The sequence below is a fragment of the Cervus elaphus genome, chromosome 25 (genome assembly GCF_910594005.1).
Source record: "Cervus elaphus chromosome 25, mCerEla1.1, whole genome shotgun sequence".
Lineage (NCBI taxonomy): Eukaryota > Metazoa > Chordata > Mammalia > Artiodactyla > Cervidae > Cervus > Cervus elaphus.
In genome coordinates this window covers 26,140,309-26,164,809 of record NC_057839.1, presented here as the reverse complement: position 1 = coordinate 26,164,809, position 24,501 = coordinate 26,140,309, and the positions used below count along the sequence as shown (strand labels likewise).

Genomic DNA, 24,501 nt, shown 5'->3' with positions numbered 1-24,501 from the left:
ATGCTTAGGAATTATAAATCTCTTTTCAAGTTAGCTACCATTATTTTCTCTCCATCTCCTTCTTCATTTAAAGATCATTGCATGATAATATATTTCTGAAGCTAAACATACTCTTAGCATTTCACCCATTACCACCTGCATTTGTAAGGACTTCCTGTATAGAACATTTTAAATTTGGTCATTCCTTTTAGTTGTTTATGGCACTTTCAGATGGCACTTTTTCCTGTAAAGTTGAGTGGTCTCACAGAAGCAGACTTTTTTAAAGTTACAATAATGCAGTCCATTTCCCAGCATAAGTGGGTAAGTGCCACCCTGGCTTGGGCTGGGCTTAAAAGCAAAGGAAAAGCCCTTGGACCAGAGAGGAAACACTTGCATAACTGTGTTGATAAATTACAAACCACTCTCCTTGCTCTCATTTGTGCTGCGGAAGACAGAGCACCTTTGATGTGGATCTTTTCAAACAGCAGAACCTCTGTGGGATACCACCCCACACAGGAAGGTGAGTATCAGGCCACAGAACCTGATAATGCAAACATTTGCAGATTTGGTCCCTTCTTCTATTATATGAGAGTTTATTTCTGCTTTCTTCAATAAAGTTATCGGTCAGAACTCACTGCATGACTTACTCTGTAGTTAGACTGGTTATTGATGTTTACAAGGAATATAATCTTCTGGCAGTAAATCTTTTTAAAATGCTGGTGCTAGGGTGGGAGATGGTGGAGGACAGCAATCAGGGGCTGGGGAAAATATAGGAATGTTAAAGATTTATCTTTCTGGGAACTTGAGGCTGTAGAAAATTAGACCTAGGAGATTCAGAAGAAAATCCCTGTGTGTAATGGCATTTTGTGGCAGGAGGACTGAGGGAGAGTAAACCACTACTAACTACTGCTTGATTTTGATGGAGAGAATCTAGGCTTTAGAATAAGACAAGCATCAGTTTGAATCCAGCCAGGGGGTCGCAAAGAGTCGGACACGACTGAGTGACTGAACTGAAAATGAAACTGAAGTCACTTACAAACTATGAGAGTTTTGGACTGATTATGTGACACTGTGAGCCACAGCTTCCATATCTGTAAAGTAGGGGTAATAATACCAACTCTGCAGGGATTTTAGGAAGGACAGATGAAATTTATGTAATGCAATTAGGACTTTGTAGACTCTTACTATCGCATCATACTTGTGTTTTTGCCAATCTTGCTGCTGGCTGTCAAAGTATTCATTGTGTGAAAGCAGCCTGAACCTCAAATGGGTTTATACTCTGAAACTGAATGCAGTTTCCTGATAACTCTTCTTAAAAGTAATTGAGATATAATTAACTTATTAGTTTCAAGTATACAACATAATGATTGAATATCTGTATGCAGTGTGACATGATCACCACATTAAGTCTAGTTAAGGTAACATATGTGGTGGCACTAATGGTAAAGAACATGCCAGCCAATACAGGAGATGTAAGGGATGTGGGTTCGATCCCTCGGTTGGGAAGATCCCCTGGAGGAGGGTGCGGCAACCCAATATTCTTGCCTGGAGAATCCCCATGGATAGAGGAGCCTGGCAGGCCCCAGTCCACAGGGTCGCAGAGTCGGCCTCAACTGAAGCAACTTAGCATGCACACATACCGCCATACATAGTTACAAAACTTTTCTCTTGTGATGAGAGCCTTTAAGGTCTACTGCCATGAAAGTGAAAGTTGCTCAGTTGTGTCCGACTCTTTGATACACCACAGACGGAATTCTCCAGGCCAGAATACTGGAGTGGGTAGCTGTTCCCTTCTCCAGGGGATCTTCCCAACCTAGGGATCGAACCCCGGTTTCCCACATTGCAGGCGGATTCTTTACCAGCTGAGCCACAAGGGAAGCCCATACATGGTTACAAATCTTTTCTGTTGTGATGAGAGCTTTTAAGGTCTACTGCCATAGCAACTTTCAAATATACAGTACAGTATTATTAACTAATATTAACATATTAGTCACCATGCTGACAGCTCTTAATCTCATCTTGATAAGGTGCATAAGCATTTCCTCACCCAAAAGGAAGATACAGTTAGTTTACTGGGCTGAAATTGCCAATATTTGACTGTTTTAGACTTATGAAAATAGCAATTTTGTATAATTCAACCTAAAAGTATGTTACTATCCCTAGAATTTACTTCTTTGTCCATCCTTTAAAAACTCAATTCCATACTCTGCAGTTTGTGGCACAGAATGGGTATCAGCACACATTAACTGAGTAAATGTATGAATGAATGAATGAATGAAAGCAGGGTCATATAGTGATATATTTGTGTGCAGGCGAAATCAGGTAAAACAGCCTCCAGGACACAGCCTTGAGTGGGAACTGAAGCTCCAAAGAACAGCCTGTGTGTGGGGTGGTGGAGGTGTTTGTGTGTGTGTAATGGGAGATTGCTAGAGAGGAAAACAGCCGTGCTATTGCTTCTGCTTGGGTGATAAGAGATAGAATGTGGAGAGGAAGGGATAGTTTAACATCAGCTGGCAAGAGCAGAGTCTCTTCCTTTGTTTTCTTGTCTCCAGCCACTGCTGTAGTCAGCAATAATTGGTTGGTTTCACTCCCAGTCATTGTACTCCTAACAGTAGCTACTACTTTAAAGATAAGTCACTAAAAATAACTCAAATGGCATCACATTATGTTCTGAGTCCTTTGGTTCAGCATGGAATATTCATAGTGTTGTTTGAGAATTCCAGAGCTCCTATTGTATTCAAATCAGGCACCACTAATGAGAAGGTGTATATTTCCTAGGAAGTGCCTCCTTAGTGGAGACAGTTATTCAAAGCTGCTGCATTTTAAAAGTTAGTGCTGATAAGTCAGGCAATGAAGGTAATGGTTTAATGGTTCTCCTTAAGAGCTCAGGATAATCTTCGTGAATTTTCTGTAGCCCACAGTCTTGCTGCACCCAGAATTGCTCAGATTTGGGGAGGCTGATTACCGCATGTAAGACTTCATGAGACCGGTATGTTTAAACAGAGGAGGGTAGTCTTTTCTAATTACTAGAAGACTTACATCCTTTGTTCAGGATTTGAACTTTTGCTAAATTATTAATAATCAGAAATGGCCTCACAGAATCAGAGCAATCATGGAAATTTTGGGGTTTGAGGTATCTTTCATCAAGGCTGTGGTGAAGTCTAATGATTGTCCTGTTATGGAGTACAGCTGACCCTTGAACAACATGGATTTTAACTGTGTGTCTTGTTTTCAATAGTAAATACTGTCGTACTACACTGTTTGTGATTGGTTGAATCCAAGGTTACAGAACCTCAGATGGGGAGGAACTGGGCGTATGGACAGAAGTTATGTGAGTGGATTTCTGACTGTGTGGAGAGCCTGTGCTCCTAACTTTGGCATTACTCAAGGTCAACTGTGTGTCACTCCAGCAATGGAAAACTTCATAATTTCCTCCCATGGATACTTAGTCAGTTGTGTCCGACTCTTTGTGACCTCATGGACTGCAGCCTGCCAGGCTCCTCTGTCCATGGGATTCTCCAGACAAGAATACTGGAGTGGGTTGCCATTTCCTCTTCCAGGGGATCTTCCTGACCCAGGGACCGAAACTGCATCTCCTGTGTTGCTGGCAGATTCTTTACCCCTGAGCTATCAGGGAAGCCCAATGAACACCGATGAACACTGCCAACTTTTTTTCTGTGACCTCTCCTTTCCATTTCCATAGTCTCCTTCCATTTAGGATACATTTAGTTGAATAAATTCCTGCAACTAAATGACAGTGTTAATTTTCCAGATCCAACTATCTTGAGTGTACACCCAGGCTTCCTTGGAAGAAGTTCAGAGTGAACTCAAGTTTTTCAAATGCCATTTTACAAATACATTATTGGTTTACTCCCACAGTTAACTAGAATCACTTCTGTGCACGCATTTTGCTAGTTGCACTCTCAGTTGAACTTATTTCTAAGTTCCTGGGAGGTACCTCACATTTGTCCACTTTTACTACCAATAAGCAGTCATGAGTGGTAGTTCTCTGGTGTGTGAGGGGAAGTGGAAAACGCCCTGGAGGACAAACAGGTGTTAGGGCATTGTCATTCTAGCAAAGCTTATTGACTTCCCCAGTCATCAGCTCTTCCCTCTCTTTGCACATTCTGTGCTCTCCTTGCACTATGGTAATTACAGCACTTATCAGGTGACATTTGCTATTACTATCTGTGCTTCTGTTGCTGCAAGTAGATCAGTGGTTCTCAACCCTTTTCTCTTCTACAGCTTTGTCTCTGGGTATAATTTAGTACTGTTAGTACTGCTGTTTTTTGTTAAGGCTTTAAAAATTCACAAATAATAAGTGAGTATTCTCACTGTAAAGCAAAGAAGCAATAATTAAAATTAATTAAAATATTTAAGTACAAAATATTCAATATTTAATATTGATAAGATTTTAAAATGCAAAAGCCTGTGTTGGAATAACAATTTGAGCTTTAGCACTTATAATTGCTTATTTATTCAATCATTGAGACTGTCACCATCATGTCTTGAATAGTGTCTTCATGACTGGGCCTCCCTCACTTGCCAGTATGCTTTTAGAACTTGTAAAGGCATGCTTTTTGGCTAAGAACCTGAGAAAATTAAGACATTGTGAATAGTTGGATGTTAAAAAGTGCTATTACTGGGAATTCCCTGGTGTTCCAATGGTTAGGACTCTGAGCTTCCATTGCAGAGGGCATGGATTCTGTCTCTGGTCAGAGGAGCAAGATCCCACATGCTTCAGGGCAAAAAAAAAAAAAAAAGAAAGAAAGAAAGAAAAAATTCTATTCAAGGCCAAAAAAAAAAAAATCTATTGCTGTTATAATTAATTTTCAAAGAACACTTTTATTCTTCAATGAAAAATTTAAAAACTTCATAAATTTTATACTCATTTAAATCAAAATGTTTTTGGAGAGATTAGCCACAGCTCTTGAGTAACAAGCATTAACTATTGCTGTTATGTAACCAGTCTTTTGTTGTTTCATAATGGTATTTCTATGACTATGGATCCAAGTTCTCACTCTGCTTTATTTTGCCTTAGGCACTTTCAGCTAGTTAGGTGTTTCAACTGGTTTGTGTGTGAGAAAACGTTATCCCTGTGGTTTTTGTCCAGAAATGCTGCATTCAACTTTTCCTAAAATGATTTATTTTGCTGAAAAGTCTCCTTTTCCCCCCATAATGGTATGTCAGCTGAAAATGTAGCATCATTTATTTCTTTCTGAAAGTGAGATATTGCCTTTACATTTGCTTTAATCCTTAGACTATCTCACCATCTCATCTGGAATGACGTGAGGCGCCAGCAGCCTTTTTATTCTAATTATTCCGCAAACAATAGTGAATGTCTACCAGGTACCAGGCACTGCCTTCCACACTCAGGCTTCACAGCGAGAGAAGCTCCACTCTTCAGCAGCTCCCTATCTGTAGAGAAGCCAGCAGGTAATCTACTAAACACCGTTCTGTGTGCTGCGTGCACAATACAGAAGGCGTGGAGGGCGGCTGGGGCGCAAAGGCTGACCGACCGGCGGGCCGAGTCCATCTGGGAGCTCAGGGAAGGTGCTTTGGAGAAGGCTGGCTCTGAGCTGAGTCTGGAAAGATGGATCACTTTGTCAGGAATAGGAAAGAAAGGACATTCTAGACAGAAGGAACCACATGGACAAAGCATGGAGATGTGAAATTGCATGGTGCTTTTGGGAAATGACGAGATGCCTTGTTTAGCTGGAGCGGTCAGCAACTGAGGCAGAGACTGGAGGACAGTACTGTCTTTCTGGAGTGTAATCTTGCTGGCTGGTGTACTTTTTGTATTATATAGTAGAATTGACTGTGGACAAAATAATTGACTGGGGTAATGGAATAATCACAGAGGGATCTATGTGATGCTAGCCAAATAAATATAACAAAACAGAATGTAATACAAAATATATAAAATAAAATACCTTTCCTCAAAATTCCCAGAATCTGCTTGTCACTAGAAACAGAACTGTTGAGGAGAGACAGGAAACAACTAACTCTTGACTGATGATATTCTCTGTTCTCTTTTCAGCCTCCCTGCATTATTTGGGAACAATGTGGGCCTGGACACTGTGGACGCTCCCTCTAATCTGCAGATTTGGCCTGGCAGGTAGGTCAGCCTGTGCCCTTTTATGGATTATGTGATTCTTTTTGCCTTTTTTGGATAAGAGTTGTTAACTTGAGAACCAAGGGGCACCTGAACATGGGCGTTCATGGATGAACAATGGGGGATTTGTGAACTCCCTGAATTTGTGTGGGGTTGTATGTGTGTGTTGATATATACTTATGCATGTGCAAGTTTGACAAGATGATCTATCATATTTTCAAAGGGAGATATGGCCCTTTGAAAGTAAAGATTCACTGTTTTAGAGTAATAGTAGGTGATTATCTTGGTGATTCCTGTGTTAAGTGTGCATTGGTTCATGTAGGATACACACACAAAAACATATATACATTTTCACACTATTTGCGATAAATTTCAAGGGTATAAAGGGAAATGAAGCAACATGTTTCTACAATGGTCCAACTCAAAACTATGGGCCTAAAGGCCATATAATACCTTGTAGATTTAAGATGTATTACTTAGATCACATATTATGTTAAAAAAGATAAGACCAGATTAAAAGAAATGGTGACTGAACACTAGGAATGTAGAAAAGGCATGTAGTATAATTATTAGTCTGGTCAGGCTGCTCTATAACAAAATACCACAGACTGGATAGCCTAAACAACAGAAGTTTATTTTCTCACCATTTTGGAGACTGGAAGTCCAAGGTCAAGGTGTCTGCAGAGTTGATTTTCTCTGATACCTCTCTCCTTGACTTGTAGATGACCATCATCTTGCTGCCTCTTCACATGGTCATCCCTCTGTGTATCTTAATCTCCTCTTATAAGGACACCAGTCAGATAGAATTAGGATACACTGTAAAGGCCCTATTTTAGTTAATACATCCTTATATGCCCTGTTTCCAAATGCAGAGCAGAGAGAGGGTAGGGCTTCAACATATGAGATTTGTGGGGAGAGACACAATTCAGTCCGTAACTTATCATCATCAGAGGTCACCCAGAAGGCAGTTGTGATCCAGAGATAATGAGAATGTCTTCTAGACCTCTGGCATACCTGGCCCACCTTGCAGGTCCCTGGGCTTATACTTGTGGACACTCCAGAGCTTTGGAGACAGTACAGGCAGGTAGGGCTTGTGTCTCTGTCTCTTTCAGCCATCTCAGAAATCCCCAATTGCTTCCAACTGTTCAATTTAAAGTTCTGCTTATAAGCATCATGACACCTTTCCTCTCAACTTGTATCTCGGTCTTGTATCTCAGTCTTCTCTTACTACCTTTCATTAATACCATTTCCTGTATAACTGATTCCAGTTTCCACACTACTTCCCTTCTAGACAATTTTTCCTTCGGTCTCAGCCTTGCCCTTCTTTTATTTCAAGGCATTGTTCACAACAAAACTTAACTTTGCAAAGACACCAAAGAGATATGAGCATAGAGGGGAAGAAGGGAGATTGAGAAGATCTTTTTAATTTTGAAAAATGTTCTTTTTGCATGTAGGAAATTTGCTGATAAGCAAGAGCAGAACATTCTCCTGGTCCTTCTTAGAGGAAAATTCTGAATATTTCTGCTTATTTCTAAAAATAGAGGAAATAGTTATTTCTAGAAATGTAGCAACATGTTTATATGCTTTTTCTTAACATGTGGAAGGATACATGTGTGTGAGGGGCAAATGTAGCCCTCAGTTGTCCATGTGTAAAAAATAAACATTCTGTTGTAGTTTTAAATTTACACAAAAATTGTGAAGATAGTACAGAGAATTCTTATATGCCCTTCATCCAGTTTCCCTTATTGCTAGTATTTTATAATAGCATCGTATGCTTGCTAAAACAAAGAAACTGATATTAGCACATGATTATTAAGTACATTCCAGACTTTATTTGATTTCACCAGTTTTTCCTTAATGTTCTCTTTCTATTCTGGGATCCAATTCAGGGTAGCATATTGCACTGAATTGTCATGTCTGCTTAGTCTCTTCTGGTGGATGAAAGCTCTTTAGTCTTCCCTTTTTTCTCATGACTGTGGCAGTCCTGAAGAGTACCGTGAGTACTCTTGGAGTTTTTTGAAAAATAGAACAGAGGTAAAATGCCCTTCATTGTCTATCACAATTATATAATGTTTGTGACAGTCTTTTGATGAAGAATTTATATTCTAATTAGAGGTAAGTTGAATAAGACTTAAAATAGGCACACTAGTTGCCAACAAATAGGCAGGACAACAGATGTATCAGCCTTGCTACTCACTGGCAGTTACATAAGTTAGGGCAATTCAGACATATGGGATCCACACCAGATAACTGAGGCTGTAAGTAATAAGTCTAAGTAAAGAAAGAAAGCAAAAATGAAACTGTTTGTTGATCTGGTTTTCCTTTTTATTCCAATTCCCCTTGACACCCTCATTTGTGATAAAACAAATCTACAGTGCCCTGAGATCATATGCAGAGTTAGAATGTCATGAGGACATAACAAAGAGAAGAAGAGGGAAAATTACTCTTAAATGAATTCCTCCCCCAAGTCCTAAAATCTTGGATTTTCAAGCAAGCTATTTTTCACATGAGACAGGGAAAGCTGTTTATGCCATGAAAATAAACAAGCCTAAAATCTTAGTGCTTAAGACAACAAAGTCTGTATGCCCATCACTGGTAAGTATGGACCTAGACTGATGGAGGCTGTACCAGCCTAAGACTCATCATCTCAACATGGATTTGCAGGGTGTGCAGGGCAGAGGGAGGAGAGAAAGGATAATAATGTACCAGTGCTTTAGTCTCCTCTCATATCAGGGGCCAAAGAAGTCATGTTGCTATGCCCAAGGAAGCAAGGAAATAAAATCTTCCCGTATGTCCAGGAAGGGGAAATACTGATGAGCACTGGAAATGTTCCTGGGCATTCATTTTATTTATCATAAATCTCTTCTGTAACACCAACATAGGGGATCAGACTATGCCAACCCAAAATATACCACTTTGTCCATAAGGATTTATTTTGATTCGGAGTCAAATGAGAATCAAGAGATGCAGAAGTGAAGTCTTTGTGAAACTTCTTTTATTTGTTTAAAAGAAGAAACTTCTGAAAAGTGAGGACTGCTATAAATCTCCTCTCCCGGAGGAGTTTTATGACCATGAGGAAGACAGAAAATCAGTGCCAGGATGGATCTGCACATGTAAACCCTGCTCCATTAGTGTCTCACATATATTTACCTTCTCACAGTTTGCCACCCTTGAAAGCCTAAGTTTGTTTTCCTTTGCCCTGTCAGTTCTCTGCAGATTTATTGGTTTTGTCTTAAGATGCTGTATCAGCCCAAGTTCTAACCACCTCTTTAAGTTACTCTTTATTGAGTTTTTGCCTGTGTAATTTCACTGCATGCATTAATATAATGGTTTCTCTTATTAACCTGTCTTTTGTCAGTCTGATTTTACAGGGTCCTGGCTGGAGAACCTAGGAGAGTAAAAGGAAGCAGAATTTTTTCCTTCTCTACACCAATATCAAGTGGCCTCTGCAAAAATATTTCTGTCTTGCCATGTACCAAACAGTGAGGGTAAAACAAATGTAGCTCCTTAAAAAAAGCTCAGGAGAAGAGGAAAACCATTTTTACAACTCCTTCCTCTTCTGATATCTGAGGACACTGATGGTTCTGGTAACCAGAGGTTGGATTCCCCTCTGACTTATGGTTTTTATAGATTTAATCAAAGCTTCTGAAAGAGCTAAAGAGAGATGTTCAAGGAAGAATAGTAAAGACCAGAGTTGACCATGGTTCGATAGGAATATGTTCAGATCCACAAGGATCTATTCCTGTGCTGTGCTATGCTAAGTCACCTCAGGCGTGTCTGAGGCTGCTCTGTCCATCTATTTCTACACTGGTTTTTTTGGTGGCTATCGTTGGAATCAGCCTGTGCAAGACAGACTGAGAACGAAGGTGGAAATAAAATGTGACTGTAGGGGGCCATAATGAGAATGGTGCAAAACTAAACACTGTTCTGAGGAGACAGGGAAAGGCATCTTATTTCTTTGTTTTCCAGCCAATGATCAACTTTGAAATCCTGCTAAGAGTTCATGTGCTGGTATGAGTAAAATGGAGGTGGAGGGCAGGCTAGCTTTGGATGACTATTTGTAAGGAACTTGGCTAGAGGACTAAAGACAGACCCACATGTACACACAAACATATCCAGCCAATATCTCTGAGCCAGAGAGTGAGTCAGTCAGTGTGAAAGCCGTTCCCCTGGGGACATTGTTGGCTAACCCTTGGCTCACCCTCTTGGAGAATTTTGCCTGTCCCACTGACAGTTGTGAAGTGTGTATCTGTTAATATTCTGCTTGCTCTCCTGAGGATTCCTGAAGGAGGGTTTTCAAGCTATGTGGGCTCTCTGAGGAATTACTGAGCTAATTGGTCTACCTTCTGATCTCCACTTAACATGTAGTATTATTTGGTTCAGGTCAGTTAACTTTGGTCCTTTAAGCAGTTGGACTTGGAGATCACCAGCTTTTTCATGGTTTTCAGCATGCAAGTAGCACAGATAGAAAGTCATTGACTTAACTACTGACTAGTGGATGTTGTCAGGATCAGGCTCATCTGCAGGACGCAGAGGAAGGCTTCTCAGGAAAAAGCTGGAAATGTGGACATGACATGAAGGCCCCTTGCTCTCCTTCACTCTTGTTTGGCACTCCCAGGGGCTGCTTTACCTATGTGGACAATTCTCATTTCTTAGACCACAGTCTCCCACATTGCAGGCAGATTCTTAACCATCTGAACCACCAGGGAAGCCCATGAATGAATATACAAATCCCGAAAGTCCCAAATCTAAGCAGTGAATACAACCTATTCTGAAACCGTTTATCACTGACTTCCTATTAGAAGGTGTTACCTCTGGAAGAGTTGAAAAGTATACATTAGTCAGATATGCAGATATATTTTATAGTATCCTTATCTTCTATGATTAAGCTAATCAGTTTTCAAAAAGTCCCTGCTCCCCTGGAAAGCCAGGCAAGCCCGAGGAAGGGAACAACATGGGCAGCACTTACATTTGTTAGCATTGTCTCAGTTTCTCCTGATTTATAGTGTTTTTCAGCTGATTCAGTCTCTCTGGGGTAACTGTGTGCAGTTCCAGAGTTTCTGCCTGTCCCCTACTCCTGCCTAGGGTGGTGTCTCAGTATATGATAGGGTTTACGTAACTTCGGAGTCCTGGTTTTTAAATCTGTGTGAGCAAGTCTTTGTTTTCCTCTGGACGGTCTGCTGGGGTCTTATCCCTTCTCCACTCTCTGCTGCCAGGCAGCCAGCTTTGCGTGGGCTTTGGGGTATCATTGCCAAACCCACTCCTGAAGTTCATGCCCCAGATGTTTGCCTGTGGTCTTGACATCCCCCTGTGCACAGAAGCCTCTTCATCTGAATCCCAGGCCTGATCTACAGCCATATCACCCTGAATGTGCCTGATCTCTTCTGAATCCCAGGCCTGGACCAACCCCACACATCTATACCCACCCCCAGTTCCTCACCCTGCGATACTGGGGACTTCTGAATCCCTGCTTGCTACTCTTACCTGTTCAGAGCTTACGTGAAGATCTTCACCAAGTCACGCTCTGCAGTTTAGGACTTCCATATTGTGCTGGAGTTGGTGCTGAGTGGTACACGAGGCTCCAACTAGACTTCCTATGCCTGGTGAAATAGGCCACCAGCCCAAATGACCTCGGTTCTTCACACCCATGCGTATTTGTACTGTTGCACCAAGAACGCTGATATCTGAGTTCTTTGCTCCATCTTACCTTCACTCCCCTGCTCCAATATTTTACTTGCTACAAGTGATGGACTTTTTACCTCTTATCTGGTAGGAACTTCCTTGAATAAAAATATAAGAAGTGTTTTTTAAGTAAAAATCTAGCTGTTTAAAGGGAGTAACTGCAGAGATGGAGTTAGATTGCTTCCATGGCCCTGATAAGGAGAACCTATTATACCTAGGAGCTTACCAAGAAGTTCAGCTTTTGATTAATCTGTTTTCATCAAACTCTTCAATGCTGGCAATATTTATCATGCACTAAATTTACTGTGTTTGTGTCTTTTTCTAGACCTGCCAACTAAGCCTGAGAACATTTCTTGCGTCTTCTACTATAGGAAAAATTTTACTTGCACCTGGAGTCCAGAGAAAGAAGGTGATTTTGTATCATACACAGTCAGGAGAACTCTGTGAGTATGGGAGCTTGTGTGCTGTCAGGGGGAGTAAGGGGAGGAGGCAGAGGTTCCCACTTTAACTCATGACTCAAGTCGCTTAGACAGTACAATGTTTTCTCAATTATAGCTTCTAGATAACCATTATTTGCATCTGGTGGCTGGGGTGATATCTTGGTTATTTGCAACCATACTGATAGGATCTACAGCTAAGAGGGTAGGGAGGATGCTTGTATAACCATGACGCAACATTACCCTGTTGGCCATTTTTTGCACTCTATGATAACCATGGAAAACCCTGAGATCCTTTCTGCTTTCAAAATTCCATGATTCTATATTTCTGTATGTTCAGTCTCTGCTCCCTCACCCCTGCCTTTACAAATCCTTACAAAGTGGGCCCCCTCTTCTGGTCTCAGCCTGTTTCATCTCCCACATAGTCCCTAGAGGACTATAGCAATACCCACCTACTTGATTCCTACCAATATGTGTATTGTTTTCATTAAGTTATAGCTTGATAGGGTTTAAGTTATCTATCTAAGAAAATAATTGTAATGAGTTTTCTGAAAACAGTGTACACCAGTGGCAAAAAATTCAATCTGAAAAATATGAAGAGTATAAAAAATCACCCAAAATCCCACCACCAAAGGTAACAATTTTTAACATTTTGATGAAGGCCTTTCTAGACACCTTTAAGAAGAGTTATGTAAATATGTAAGTTCATATTAATGTAATCATTATTTATATAATATGCATCTTGCTTTTTTTCACCATTAATAGAGTACCAGGCATCTTTCCCTATCAATAAATATAATTGTATTAAAAACCATCATTTTAAATTCTATTTATGTATCTACTGTAATTTATTTAACAAATTCTTTTTACTTTTTTCTTTTAAGAATCAGTTCTCAAGATTAGAATCTGAGATTTTCAAGAGCCTATTCATTATTTCTTACCAATAGGAAATATGTTATATGACTGTAACTTTTGATGGACTTACAAGATTCCCAGGGAGGTATCCATGGTAACTTTTCTCTCTCCTCGAAGGTGAGGAAGGAATCTGGAGAGATAAACATCAGTTTCTGGACTATACAGTTCTCAAGAGAGACCCAGAAGGAAGCTACCAAATACATGCTTAATATATTAAATATGCTTATGTTTCTAATCTGCTGTACTAAACTAATGCTGAATCATTTTTTCCTTCAAAGGTATTATTTACATGAAAATGATACTTGTAATTCTACAAGTGAAAATGGCTCTTCATGCTCTTTTTATTCAAGATTAACACCACCAGATATTTACATTATTCAAGTGGAGGCTCAAAATGCATACGGTATAATTAAATCTGATGTAACATATTGGGACTTATATACCATAAGTAAGTGTCACTTTATATTCTTATGTACTTTTTTATTAAAATATGCCCTCTTCTTTTTTTTTAAAAGAGATATCTGTGAACTAAAAAGTAGATTCACAGCTCAAGCATATAGTAGGTGTATGTTATGGATATATGGAAAATTTGTCTTCTTTTGAAGAAGGAAAAGAGAGGGAGGGTCAGAGAGAAGACGAAAGGAAGGAAGGAGGAATTGACCAAAAAAAAAAAAAAAAAAGAATGAGAAGAAACATTTTGCTGGTCCTTGATTTTCTTTTGCAGTTTGTACCATAAATTATATTAGAAGAAACAGTGTTTCTCCCTCAAAACATTATTGCTCCTGTAGGAGAAAGTAAAACTCTTATTTTAAAAAATATCTCACTGGTTGTTACCTTTTAAATTCTTTTTCAAAGAGTAATTTTTACTGTTTAATTTTAAAATAATATCATTTGTGAGATATAATTCACATGTGATTAGATTCACCTTTTTTGTTAATTTATTTATTTTTAACTGGAGGATAATTGCTTTACAATATTGCGTTGGTTTTTGCCATACCTCAACATGAATCAGCCATAGGTATACATATGTCCCCTCCCTATTGAACCTCCATCCCATCTCCCACTCCAACGATTCACCGTTTAAAAATGGCAATTCACCAGTTTTTAAAAATCATATTCACAAAGTTATACAAATATCATCAGGATCTAGTTCCAGAAACTTTTCATCACCCCTCAAAGAAACTTCATGCCCATTAGCAGAAATCCTTAATTCCACCTTCCCCTTGGTCTCTGGCAGTCACTAATCTATTTTTATGTCTTTATGGATTTACTTATTTTTGAAAATTCATATAAATGTGATGATACAGTATAGTCCTTGTATCTTATTTCTTTCACAGCATAATGTTTTAAAGGTTCAATCCATCTTGTAGCATTTATTCCTTTTTATAGCTGAATAATAATCCATCGTAGGGATATATCACATTATGTTTAACCACACGTTGGTTGATAGACATTTGAGTTGTTTCCACTTTTTGGTTATGAATGCTGCAATTATAAATATTTGTGTACAAATTTTTGTGTGGATATAGGCTTCAATTCTCTTAGATATATACATAATGAAATTGCTGGGTCGTATAACTCAGTCTTTAACTTTTTGAGGAACTGCCATATTTTACCAAAATGGCTGTATCATTTCACATTCCCACCAGCAATTTATAAAGTTACTAGCTTCTCCATATCCTCACCAACACTAGTTATTGCACTTTTTTTTTATCATAACCATCCTAGTAGGTATTAGGGAATTTCCCCGATGGGTATTACATCATACCTCACTGTTGTGATTTGCACTTACCAAATAATGAATGATACCGAGCATCTTTTCATGTGCTAATTGGCCATTTGTACATCTTCTCTGGAAAAATGTTAATCCATGTATTTGCTGATTTTACAATTACGTTGTCTTTTTATTGTTCAGTTTTAAGAGTTCTTGTTGCAAGGAGCAGTGCTTTGCAGCATGTGAGATCTCAGTTCCCCTACTAGGGATCAGCCTGAGCCCCCTGCAGTGGGAGAGTGAGTCCTAATCACTGGATTGCCAGGGAAGTTCGAGTTCTTTATATATTCTGGGTGTCAGCTCCTTATAAGATATGTTTTGCACATATTTTCTTTCTTCCTGTGGGTTACATTTTCAATTTCTTAATGATGTCCTTTGAAACTAAAACATGATTTAATTTTGATGATTTTATTATAATTTATCTATTTTTTCCTTTATTGCTTGTGCTCAGGAGTCAGAACGAATAAACTAGTGCCAAACCTGAGGTCACAAAGATTTCTACTCTGTTTTCTTTTAAAGACTATAGCTTTAGCTCTTACATTTAGTTCTATGATCCTTTCTGAGTTAATTTTTAAGCAAAATTAACAAACTTTATATTCCTGAAATAAATCTCACATGGTTGTAAGTGTACAATGCTTTCTATACGTTGCTGAATTTGGATTGATAGTTTTTTTGTTGAGGACTTTTTCTATCTTCATAGGGGATATTGGTCTGTTGCTTTCTTTTCTTGTGATATATTTGTCTGTTTTTGGCATCATGGAAATACTGGCCTCATAGAGTGAGTTGGAAAGTGTTTCCTGGTCCTGTTTTTTGCAAAAGTTACAGGGATCAAGACCATCCGCAAGAAAAAGAAATGAAAAGAGCAAAATGGCTGTCTGAGGAGGCCTTCGAATAGTTGTGTAAAGAAGAGAAGTGAAAAGCAAAGGAGAAAAGGAAAGATATACCCATTTGAATGCAGAGTTCCAAAGAATAGCAAGGAGAGATAAGAAAGCCTTCCTCAGTGATCAATGCAAAGAAATAGAGGAAAACAATAGAATGGGAAAGTCTAGAGATCTCTTCAGGAAAATTAGAGATACCAAGGGAACATTTCATGCAAAGAAGGGCACAATAAAGGACAGAAATGGTATGGACCTAACAGAAGCAGAAGATATTAAGAAGAGGTGGCAAGAATACACAGAATAACTGTACAAAAAAGATTTTCATGACCCAGATAATCATGATGGTGTAATCACTCACCTAGAGCCAGACATCCTGGAATGTGAAGTCAAGTGGGCCTTAGGAAGCATCACTATGAACAAAGCTAGTGGAGGTGATAGAATTCCAGTTGAGCTATTTCAAATCCTGAAAGATGATGCTGTGAAAGTGCTGCACTCAATATGCCAGCACATTTGGAAAACTCAGCAGTGGCCACAGGACTGGAAAAGGTCAGTTTTCATTCCAATCCCAAAGAAAGGCAATGCCAAAGAATGGTCAAACTACCGCACAATTGCACTCATCTCACATGCTAGCAAAGTAATGCTCAAAATTCTCCAAGCCAGGCTTCAGCAAAACATGAACCGTGAACTTCCAGATGTTCAAGCTGGTTTTAGAAAAGCCAGAGGAACCCGAGATCAAATTGCCAACATCCAATGGATCATCGAAAAAGGAAGAGAGTGCCAGAAAAAGGAAGAGAGTGCCATTTCTGCTTTATTGACTATGCCAAAGTCTTTGACTGTGTGGGTCAGAATAAACTGTGGAAAATTCTGAAAGAGATGGGAATACCAGACCACCTGACCTGCCTCTTGAGAAACTTGTATGCAGGTCAGGAAGCAACAGTTAGAACTGGACCTGGAATAACAGACTGGTTCCAAATAGGAAAAGGAGTATGTCAAGGCTGTATATTGTCACCCTGCTTATTTAACTTATATGCAGAATACATCATGAGAAACACTGGGCTGGAAGAAGCACAAGCTGGAATCAAGATTGCTGGGAGAAATATCAATAACCTCAGATATGCAGATGACACCACCCTTATGGTAGAAAGTGAAGAAGAACTAAAGAGACTCTTGATGAAAGTGAAAGAGGAGAGTGAAAAAGTTGGCTTAAAGCTCAACATTCAGAAAACTAAGATCATGACATCCGGTCCCATCACTTCATGGCAAATAGATGGGGAAACAGTGGAAACAGTGCTGACTTTATTTGGGGTCTCCCAAATCACTGCAGATGATGATTGCAGCCATGAAATCAAAAGACACTTGCTCCTTGGAAGGAAAGTTATGACCAGCCTAGACAGCATATTAAAAAGCAGAGCCATTACTTTGCCAACAAAGGTCCATTTAGTCAAGGCGTGGTTTTTCCAGTAGTCATGTATGGATGTGAGAGTTGAACTATAAAGAAAGCTGAGTGCAGAAGAACTGATGCTTTTAAACTGTGGTGTTGGAGAAGACTCTTGAAAGTCCCTTGGACTGCAAGGAGATCCAACCAGTCCATCCTAAAGGAAATCAATCCTGGGTGTTCATTGGAAGGACTGATGTTGAAGCTGAAACTCCAATACTTTGGCCACCTGATGAGAAGAGCTAAGTCATTTGAAAAGACCCTCTTGCTGGGAAGGATTGAGGGCAGGAGGAGAAGGGGATGACAGAAGCTGAGATGGCTGGATGGCATCACCGACTCAATGGACATGAGTCTGGGCAAACTCCAGGAGTTGGAGATGGACAGGGAGGCCTGGCGTCCCGTGGTTCATGGGATCGCAAAGAGTCGGACACAACTGAGTGACTGATCTGAACTGAACTGAACTGAAAGATCAGTGGTAATTTGTCTTTAAACCTCTGGTACATCTCAGCAGTGTAGGTATCTGGGCCTCAGGTTTTCTTTTTGTGAAGTGTTTTGACTTGGGTTTCTTTTAAAAACATTTTTAGGAACTTCCTTTGGAAGGCTTACATCACACTGCTAACATTGGCTCTACCTCTTGACGATGGGCCTGAAAGGGGCAAGGTTTTTAACTTCTTAAACACATACTTTTATTTTATTATTATCTTTACTTTCTTAAAATGAACATATATTACTTTAGCAATAATGTAAATTGATGGAAAACAGTATGAAAGTTCAAAAAAAAATTAAAACTACAACTACCATGTTAAAAATACAACTACCAAATTAAAAACTACAACTACCAAATTAAAAATACAACTACCAGCAATTCCAATTCTGGTATTATCTAAATAGGATCTTATTAGGATCTTAAAGAAATACTTGCATTTCCATGTTCATTGCAATATTATTCACAATAGCCAAGATATAGAAACAGCCTAAATGCCCACCACCAAGAGTCATGAATAAAGAAATTGTGCTATATATATACACTGCAATTACTGTAGCTATTTTGGAAAGCAAAACGACATTTTGTGGAAAGTAGCCCTAAAAATGTTTATGTTGTTGTTGTTTAGTCACTAAGTCATGTCCAGCTCTTTTGCAACCCCATGGACTCTAGCCTGCCAGGCTCCTCTGTCCATGGGATTCTCCAGGCAAGAATGCTGGAGTGGGTTGCCCTTTCCTTCTGCAAGGGATCTTCCCAACCCAGGGATCAAACCCACATCTGCACTGGCAGGTGGGTTCTTTACCACTGAACCACCTGGTAAGCCCCAAAATGTTTATACCTTTTAATTGAATCCTTCTGTCCTAGAGGATCTAAGGAAGCCATGAGAGATGTGGACAAGGATACAACTATTATCCACTTATGTGTTCACTTAACAAATATCTGAAATCTGCTAAGTGCCAAGTGTTAATCCAAGGCCTTGTGATCAAGTCTCTTCTGTTCTCAGAGGGGCTTTAAAAAGAGGAATTAGAAACACTATGTACACTAATAGAGAAAGTGTCAAATTCTGTTCCTCTGTAAGAGAATATTATGAAGCTTTGAATACATGTTTTGAAAAATTTTAATGCAAAGGGATGTTTGCTGATTTCATAATGTTTTTCAAAAAGACAAAAGATTTATTTAGCATAACATCAATTTTGTTTTAAAAAAATACAAATTCTTGTATAGGAAAAAGCCTGGAAATACACCAAAATGCTAATCAGGATGATCTCTGGTTGATGGCAAGGAGGACATGGCAACCCACTCCAGTACTCTTGCCTGGGGAATCCCATGGACAGAGGAGCCTGGTGGGCTACAGTCCATGGGGTCACAAAGAGTCAGACATGACTGAAGCAACTTAGCACGCATGCTGGTTGATAGAATTATGGTTGACTACGTTTTTCTTTGTAGTTTTTCTATATCTAAAAAATTTGGGGAGGACTTCCCTGATGGTCCAGTGGTCAAGGCTCCGCCTTCCAATACAGGGAGCGTGGGTTCGATCCCTGAACAGGGAACTAGATCCTACAAGCTACAATTATGAGTTCTCATGCTGCAACTTAGACCTGGCACAACCAAATAAATACATTTAAATAAATAATTTTTGAAATGAGCCTATATTACTTTTATAACCCCCCCCCCCGCCACACACACACACATTTTCAAGGAGAGATATAGGGTGAGAATGTTTGTAGTGTTCAGGGGAGATAAGAGGTACTTTCTACTGGGCACTTCTTCATCCTGGGGGTCAAAGAAAGAGAGATGGGGACAATAGACAAGAGGAACAACCCATTCTCTGGTCATGGAGTTTCTTTTTACCTCCCTTCTGTTTGACAAAATATCTCAACCAGTCAGTAAAAGGCTGATTTGTAAAAAAAAAAAAAAAAAATCGCAGAAATATAGCCTCTCCTCACTGGACATTCTCTTTTGAAGGAATGGGAGGTGGCAGCATTCTTTTTGCCCTGCTTTCCTAAAGCCTTGTGCATACACTAAATCACTAAATATGCACCATCATTTCCTTTGCGATTCTGGCTGGATGTTATTAGCACTTTCTGGTCTTTGTGCAAATACAAGAACTGTATGATTTTTATTTTCAGCTAAAATCGAGCCTCCTAAGATTTCCAGTGTGAAACCAGTTTTGGGCCTCAAAAAAATGGTTCAAATAAAATGGACACAGCCTGTGTTGGCACCTAAGTCATCTACTTTAAATTATACACTTCGATTCAGAGCAGTAAATAGTACCCACTGGGTAAGTTATGCCACTATAATGTTTCTCAGAGAATTATTGATGTTTGTTGATCTGGAATCATTTTTTCTATTTTCTACATTTAAAATAGAAGATAGACAATAGTGAATATTTTTCTCCCCAGTTTCCCATTTGGGCCTTTTAGATTGGAAAAGTGTTTTACTATATGCATCTTGCATTCTGAACATAGGGGCATACAAAAAAGTGAGAAATTTATTTTTGCATTTCATCCTGTTTTGTGTCTAGCTACGTTTGTTCTTGAGAGTCTATAGCTTGGGAATTTCCTTTTAAATTGTTCTAAACTTTGTGATCTATAACACATATTTAGAAAAGTGAACAAAATATAAATATTGCATTTAACAAATTATTATTAAGTCAGTGTGCATGTAAAAACCACTGATATAAAAAATAGCATGTGATAGCCCCCTGCCTACCTTTTTCTGATGACACACTCCTCCTGCCTTTAGAACTAATGATTATCCTAATTTTCATGGTCATTGCTTCTTTGCTTTTTATTATGGTATTACCATGTAGTCCTGCATCCCTAAACAATGTAGTTTGAGATGGTATATAAATGGAATCCACATACTTTGTATTTTCTTTATGTTTGACTCCTCTCTCTCAATATTGTGCTTTTAAGATCCATTCATGTTTTACAGTGCTTGAGTTTATACATTTTTATTCCAATGTAGTCTTCTGTTGCATGTACACAATGGAATTATGGCTTTGATTTGCATTTACCTGACTTTTAATGAGATTGTATGTCTTTTCATGTATTTATTGGCCACTTGGAATCCTTCTTTGTGAAGTATTGATTTAAGCCTTTTGCACACTTTTTTTCTGTTGGAAGATCTGATTTTTTAATTGACTTATAGGAGTTACTTACATATTCTGTTTATGAGTCTTTTATTATTTATGTGTCTTGTAAACATCTCTTACTATGCAGCTTGCCTTTTCACTTTCTTAATGGTAACTTTAGAGGAACAGAACTTCTTAATATGAATACTGTCAAATTTTATCAAGCTTTTCCTTTATATTTATTGTCTTTTGCATCTTGAGAAATATTTTCTTACCTCAAAATTCAGAAATAATTATCATATTTCCATAATGCAGTCTGATATTATATCAACTTTCTATTTCTAACCAACTTACATTATTGACTCTTAGCTTCCAGCCAATTAAATCATTTAAATCTTTAAGACTTCCCCCCCAACACACAAAAGATTTTCTAGTAAGAACATTTCCACTGTCTTATAACTTATCCCTTTTTAACCTAAAATACTGATGTTTTATTTATTCCTATTGAATTTCTTCAGGTTGGTCTTATCCATCATTTTGGCCTATTGAGAATCTTTATTCTATTACCCGAAGCTTGTAGTTAATTTTCTACTTTCTAACTTTTCAATAAACCTTAGAGTTAACTTTTTACTTTCTAATTTTTTTAAATATCTTCAGATTTGATAACATTTTTATACCTTCATCTAATCATTGATCAAAAAGAATGACTACATCGGAGCCCATCCGAAGACATCAGCCTCTCCTTTGTGCTAAAAGAAGCTCATTTACTCAAGCCTCTTTGAATATAGAAGACCACCACAATCATTCAGCCTGCTTTTTTCATCTTGGCCATGAGGCCATCACTAGACTTTTTCCTTTCTGAAGCCATGGTACTATATCTATTGCATCCTCCACCAGACTAGAATTCTTGCAGAAAAGAAAACTGGTTAAGTTTCACTTGTCTTATATTCAAGTCAAGAGAAATAATGAGTTCACTCTTCCTCTCAGCTTCTTTTCTGTGCCAACTCTGGATCCATTCTCCTAGAACTGACTATATGAACATAAGACTCACTGACTGGTAGTTTCTGGAACCCAGAAAGGAACCCCTAAGTAGGGCACTCCCCAGCACAACATAAGCTCATCTTCATACCACATAACATGGGCTCAGTGAATCTGAGGAACTTCTGTGTGATCTACTGTCTAGCAACTCTTGGTTTCTTTTGTCTGATCCCAGAGTCCTGTGACTACTTTGCAAAATCCAACAAGAAATAGAAGCCAGGAGCTATATTCCTCTGGAAAATTACTAAACCATTTAGAATACTAAGTGAGGGCAACACATGCAAATTACTTCAATCCCTAGCATCCTGTATCCCACCTCTTTGAAAAACTTACCTGCATCTGTACTCATCTTTGCCTCCTTCCTTCCAATCCCTTGGAAGGAAGAGGTCCTTCCTCCTGCTAACCTGGAGAAAGTGGGAAGGAGAGTGGAATGTACAACCAGAATCTCTCTCCTTTCAGTTCTCAAACACAACCAAGTCTAATCAGTTCTAAATCCAACTAAACCAATCCAGTCTTCCCTGGATGGTTCTCATCCCATTGTCAACGGAAAAAGGTCTAAATTCTTAACCCTCCAAGGCCTGGCCCCTATCAAGCCCTCCAAACTCATCTTCCATCTTGCTCTTGCTTCTCTAGTAGTTCTGAATTGCGTTTCCCTTGTGTCATGTCATTTCATTATTCTGTGCTTCTGCCTAGAACAGCTCTATGCTTTGTACCTCTCCTCTTGGCCTAAACCTTGCTAGAGTCACTCATCTCTCAGAACTCTGGTCTGACATATTTTCTTCTGGGAGTCTGAGATAGGTACTCCTCCTCTGTCATTGCACTTCACCTAGTCACTTAAACTCACCTCTCCTCATATTTGATGATAAGTTCCTCAAACACAGAGACCTTGATTTTCATCTTAGTATTCTCATTGCCTGCCATATGTGCTCAACAAATGTTTAGTTAAACTAAACCATATAAAAACCAATTCCAAAATCCCAATATGTTCATATAACAAGACTCATATTTGTGTGATGCTAATATATGGGTTTGCTTCCCAAGTGGCTCAATGGTAAAGAATCCTACTTGCCAATGCAGGAACTGCAGGAGACTTGTTTTCAATTCCTGGGTTGGAAAGATCCCCTGGAGGAGATAACGGCAACCCACTCCAAGATTCCTGCTGTGATAATCCCATGGACAGAGGAGTTTGGTGGGCTACAGTCCATGGGATTGCAAAGAGTCAAATATGACTGAGTGACTGAGCACCCATGCACACAATATATGGGTTACAGAGTGCTTTTTTATATTCCAAGCTACTTAATCCTTGCAAATACCCTATAAATTGTTGTTGTTTAGTTAATAAGTTGTGTCTGACTCTTTGCAATCCCATGGACCATAGTCTGCTCGGCTTCTCTTTCCATGGGATTTCCCAGGCAAGAATGTTGTTGTTCATTCGCTCTGTCGTGCCTGACTTTCTCCAACCCCATGGGACTGCAGCACGCCAGGGTTCCTGGTTCTTCACTATCTCCCAGAGTTTGCTCAAACACATGTCCACTGAGTCGGTGATGCCATCCAACCATCTCATCCCCTGTCACCCCTTCTCCTCCTGTCCTCAGTCTGTCCCAGCATCAGGATTTTTTCCAATGAATAGGCTTTTCACATCAGGTGGCCAAAGTACTGGAGCTTCAGCTTCAGTATCAGTCCTTCCAGTGAATATTCAGGGTTGATTTTCTTTCAGATTGACTGGTTTGATCTCCTTGCTGTCCAATGAACTCTCAAGAGTCTTCTCCAGCACCACAGTTCGAAAGCATCAATTCTTCAGTGCTCAGCCTTCTTTATGGTCCAATTCTCACATCCGTATGTGACTACTGGGAAAACATAAGCAAGAATACTAGTGTGGTTTACTAATTCCTTCTCCAGGAGATCTTCCCAACCCAGGGATTGAAACTGTGTCTCCTCCATTGGAAGGTTGATTCTTTACCACTGAGCCACCTGGGAAACCCCTCCTATAAATAAGATATCACTATTCTTCTTCTTCTTGTTGTTGTTTAGTCAGTAAGTTGTGTCCGACTCTTTGTGACCCCATGGACTGTAGACCACCAGGCTCCTCCTCCTTGGGATTTCTCAGGCAAGAATACTGGAATGAGTTGCTATTTCCTTCTTCTGGGGATCTTCCTGACACAGGAATCAAACCCACATCTCCTGCATTTACAGGTGAATTCTTTACCACTGAGCCACCAGGGAAGCCCCATTGTTATTACAGATTAGTAAACTGCAATGCATTGGAGAAGGAAATGGCAACCCACTCCAGTATTCTTACCTGGAGAATCCCAGGGATGGGGGAGCCTGGCGGGGTGCCGTCTATGGGGTCGCACAGAGTCGGACACAACTGAAGTGACTTAGCAGTAGCAGTAGCAAATTGCAATGTAGAGCACTTCGGTCATCTGTCCAAGATTTGTAAGTTACAGAGTTGAGCTCAGGTTTTGTGACGCCAAGTTCAGTCATTCATTTGACCATACTTTAGCCTCCAAACCACCCTCCCATGGCCGTAGTGTAAAGGGTTTCTACTTTTATAAAAGGGAACCATGTGAACACTCTACCAAAGGATTTCAAGACTGTTTTAAGAATTTGATTTAGGCTCTGCTCCAAAATTTCTGACTCATCTCTTAAGATATAAACACTTGGGATAAGCTAGGACTTGGCACAAAATAT

At 39.3% G+C, this 24,501-nt stretch overlaps 1 protein-coding gene across 1 annotated transcript in view; it reads left to right on the top strand.

Annotated features, from left to right (window-relative positions):
• The first annotated feature begins 417 nt into the window (after positions 1 to 417).
• IL31RA (interleukin 31 receptor A) overlaps positions 418 to 24,501 on the top strand; it is a 56,775-nt gene continuing 32,691 nt past the window's right edge. Inside the window, exons 1-6 of the mRNA XM_043887915.1 lie at positions 418 to 499; positions 5,240 to 5,415; positions 6,020 to 6,097; positions 12,102 to 12,219; positions 13,407 to 13,576; positions 19,826 to 19,977. Of these exons, the coding sequence (XP_043743850.1) occupies positions 6,043 to 6,097; positions 12,102 to 12,219; positions 13,407 to 13,576; positions 19,826 to 19,977 (495 nt within the window). The 5' untranslated portion in view covers positions 418 to 499; positions 5,240 to 5,415; positions 6,020 to 6,042. The remainder of the gene's footprint in view (positions 500 to 5,239; positions 5,416 to 6,019; positions 6,098 to 12,101; positions 12,220 to 13,406; positions 13,577 to 19,825; positions 19,978 to 24,501) is intronic.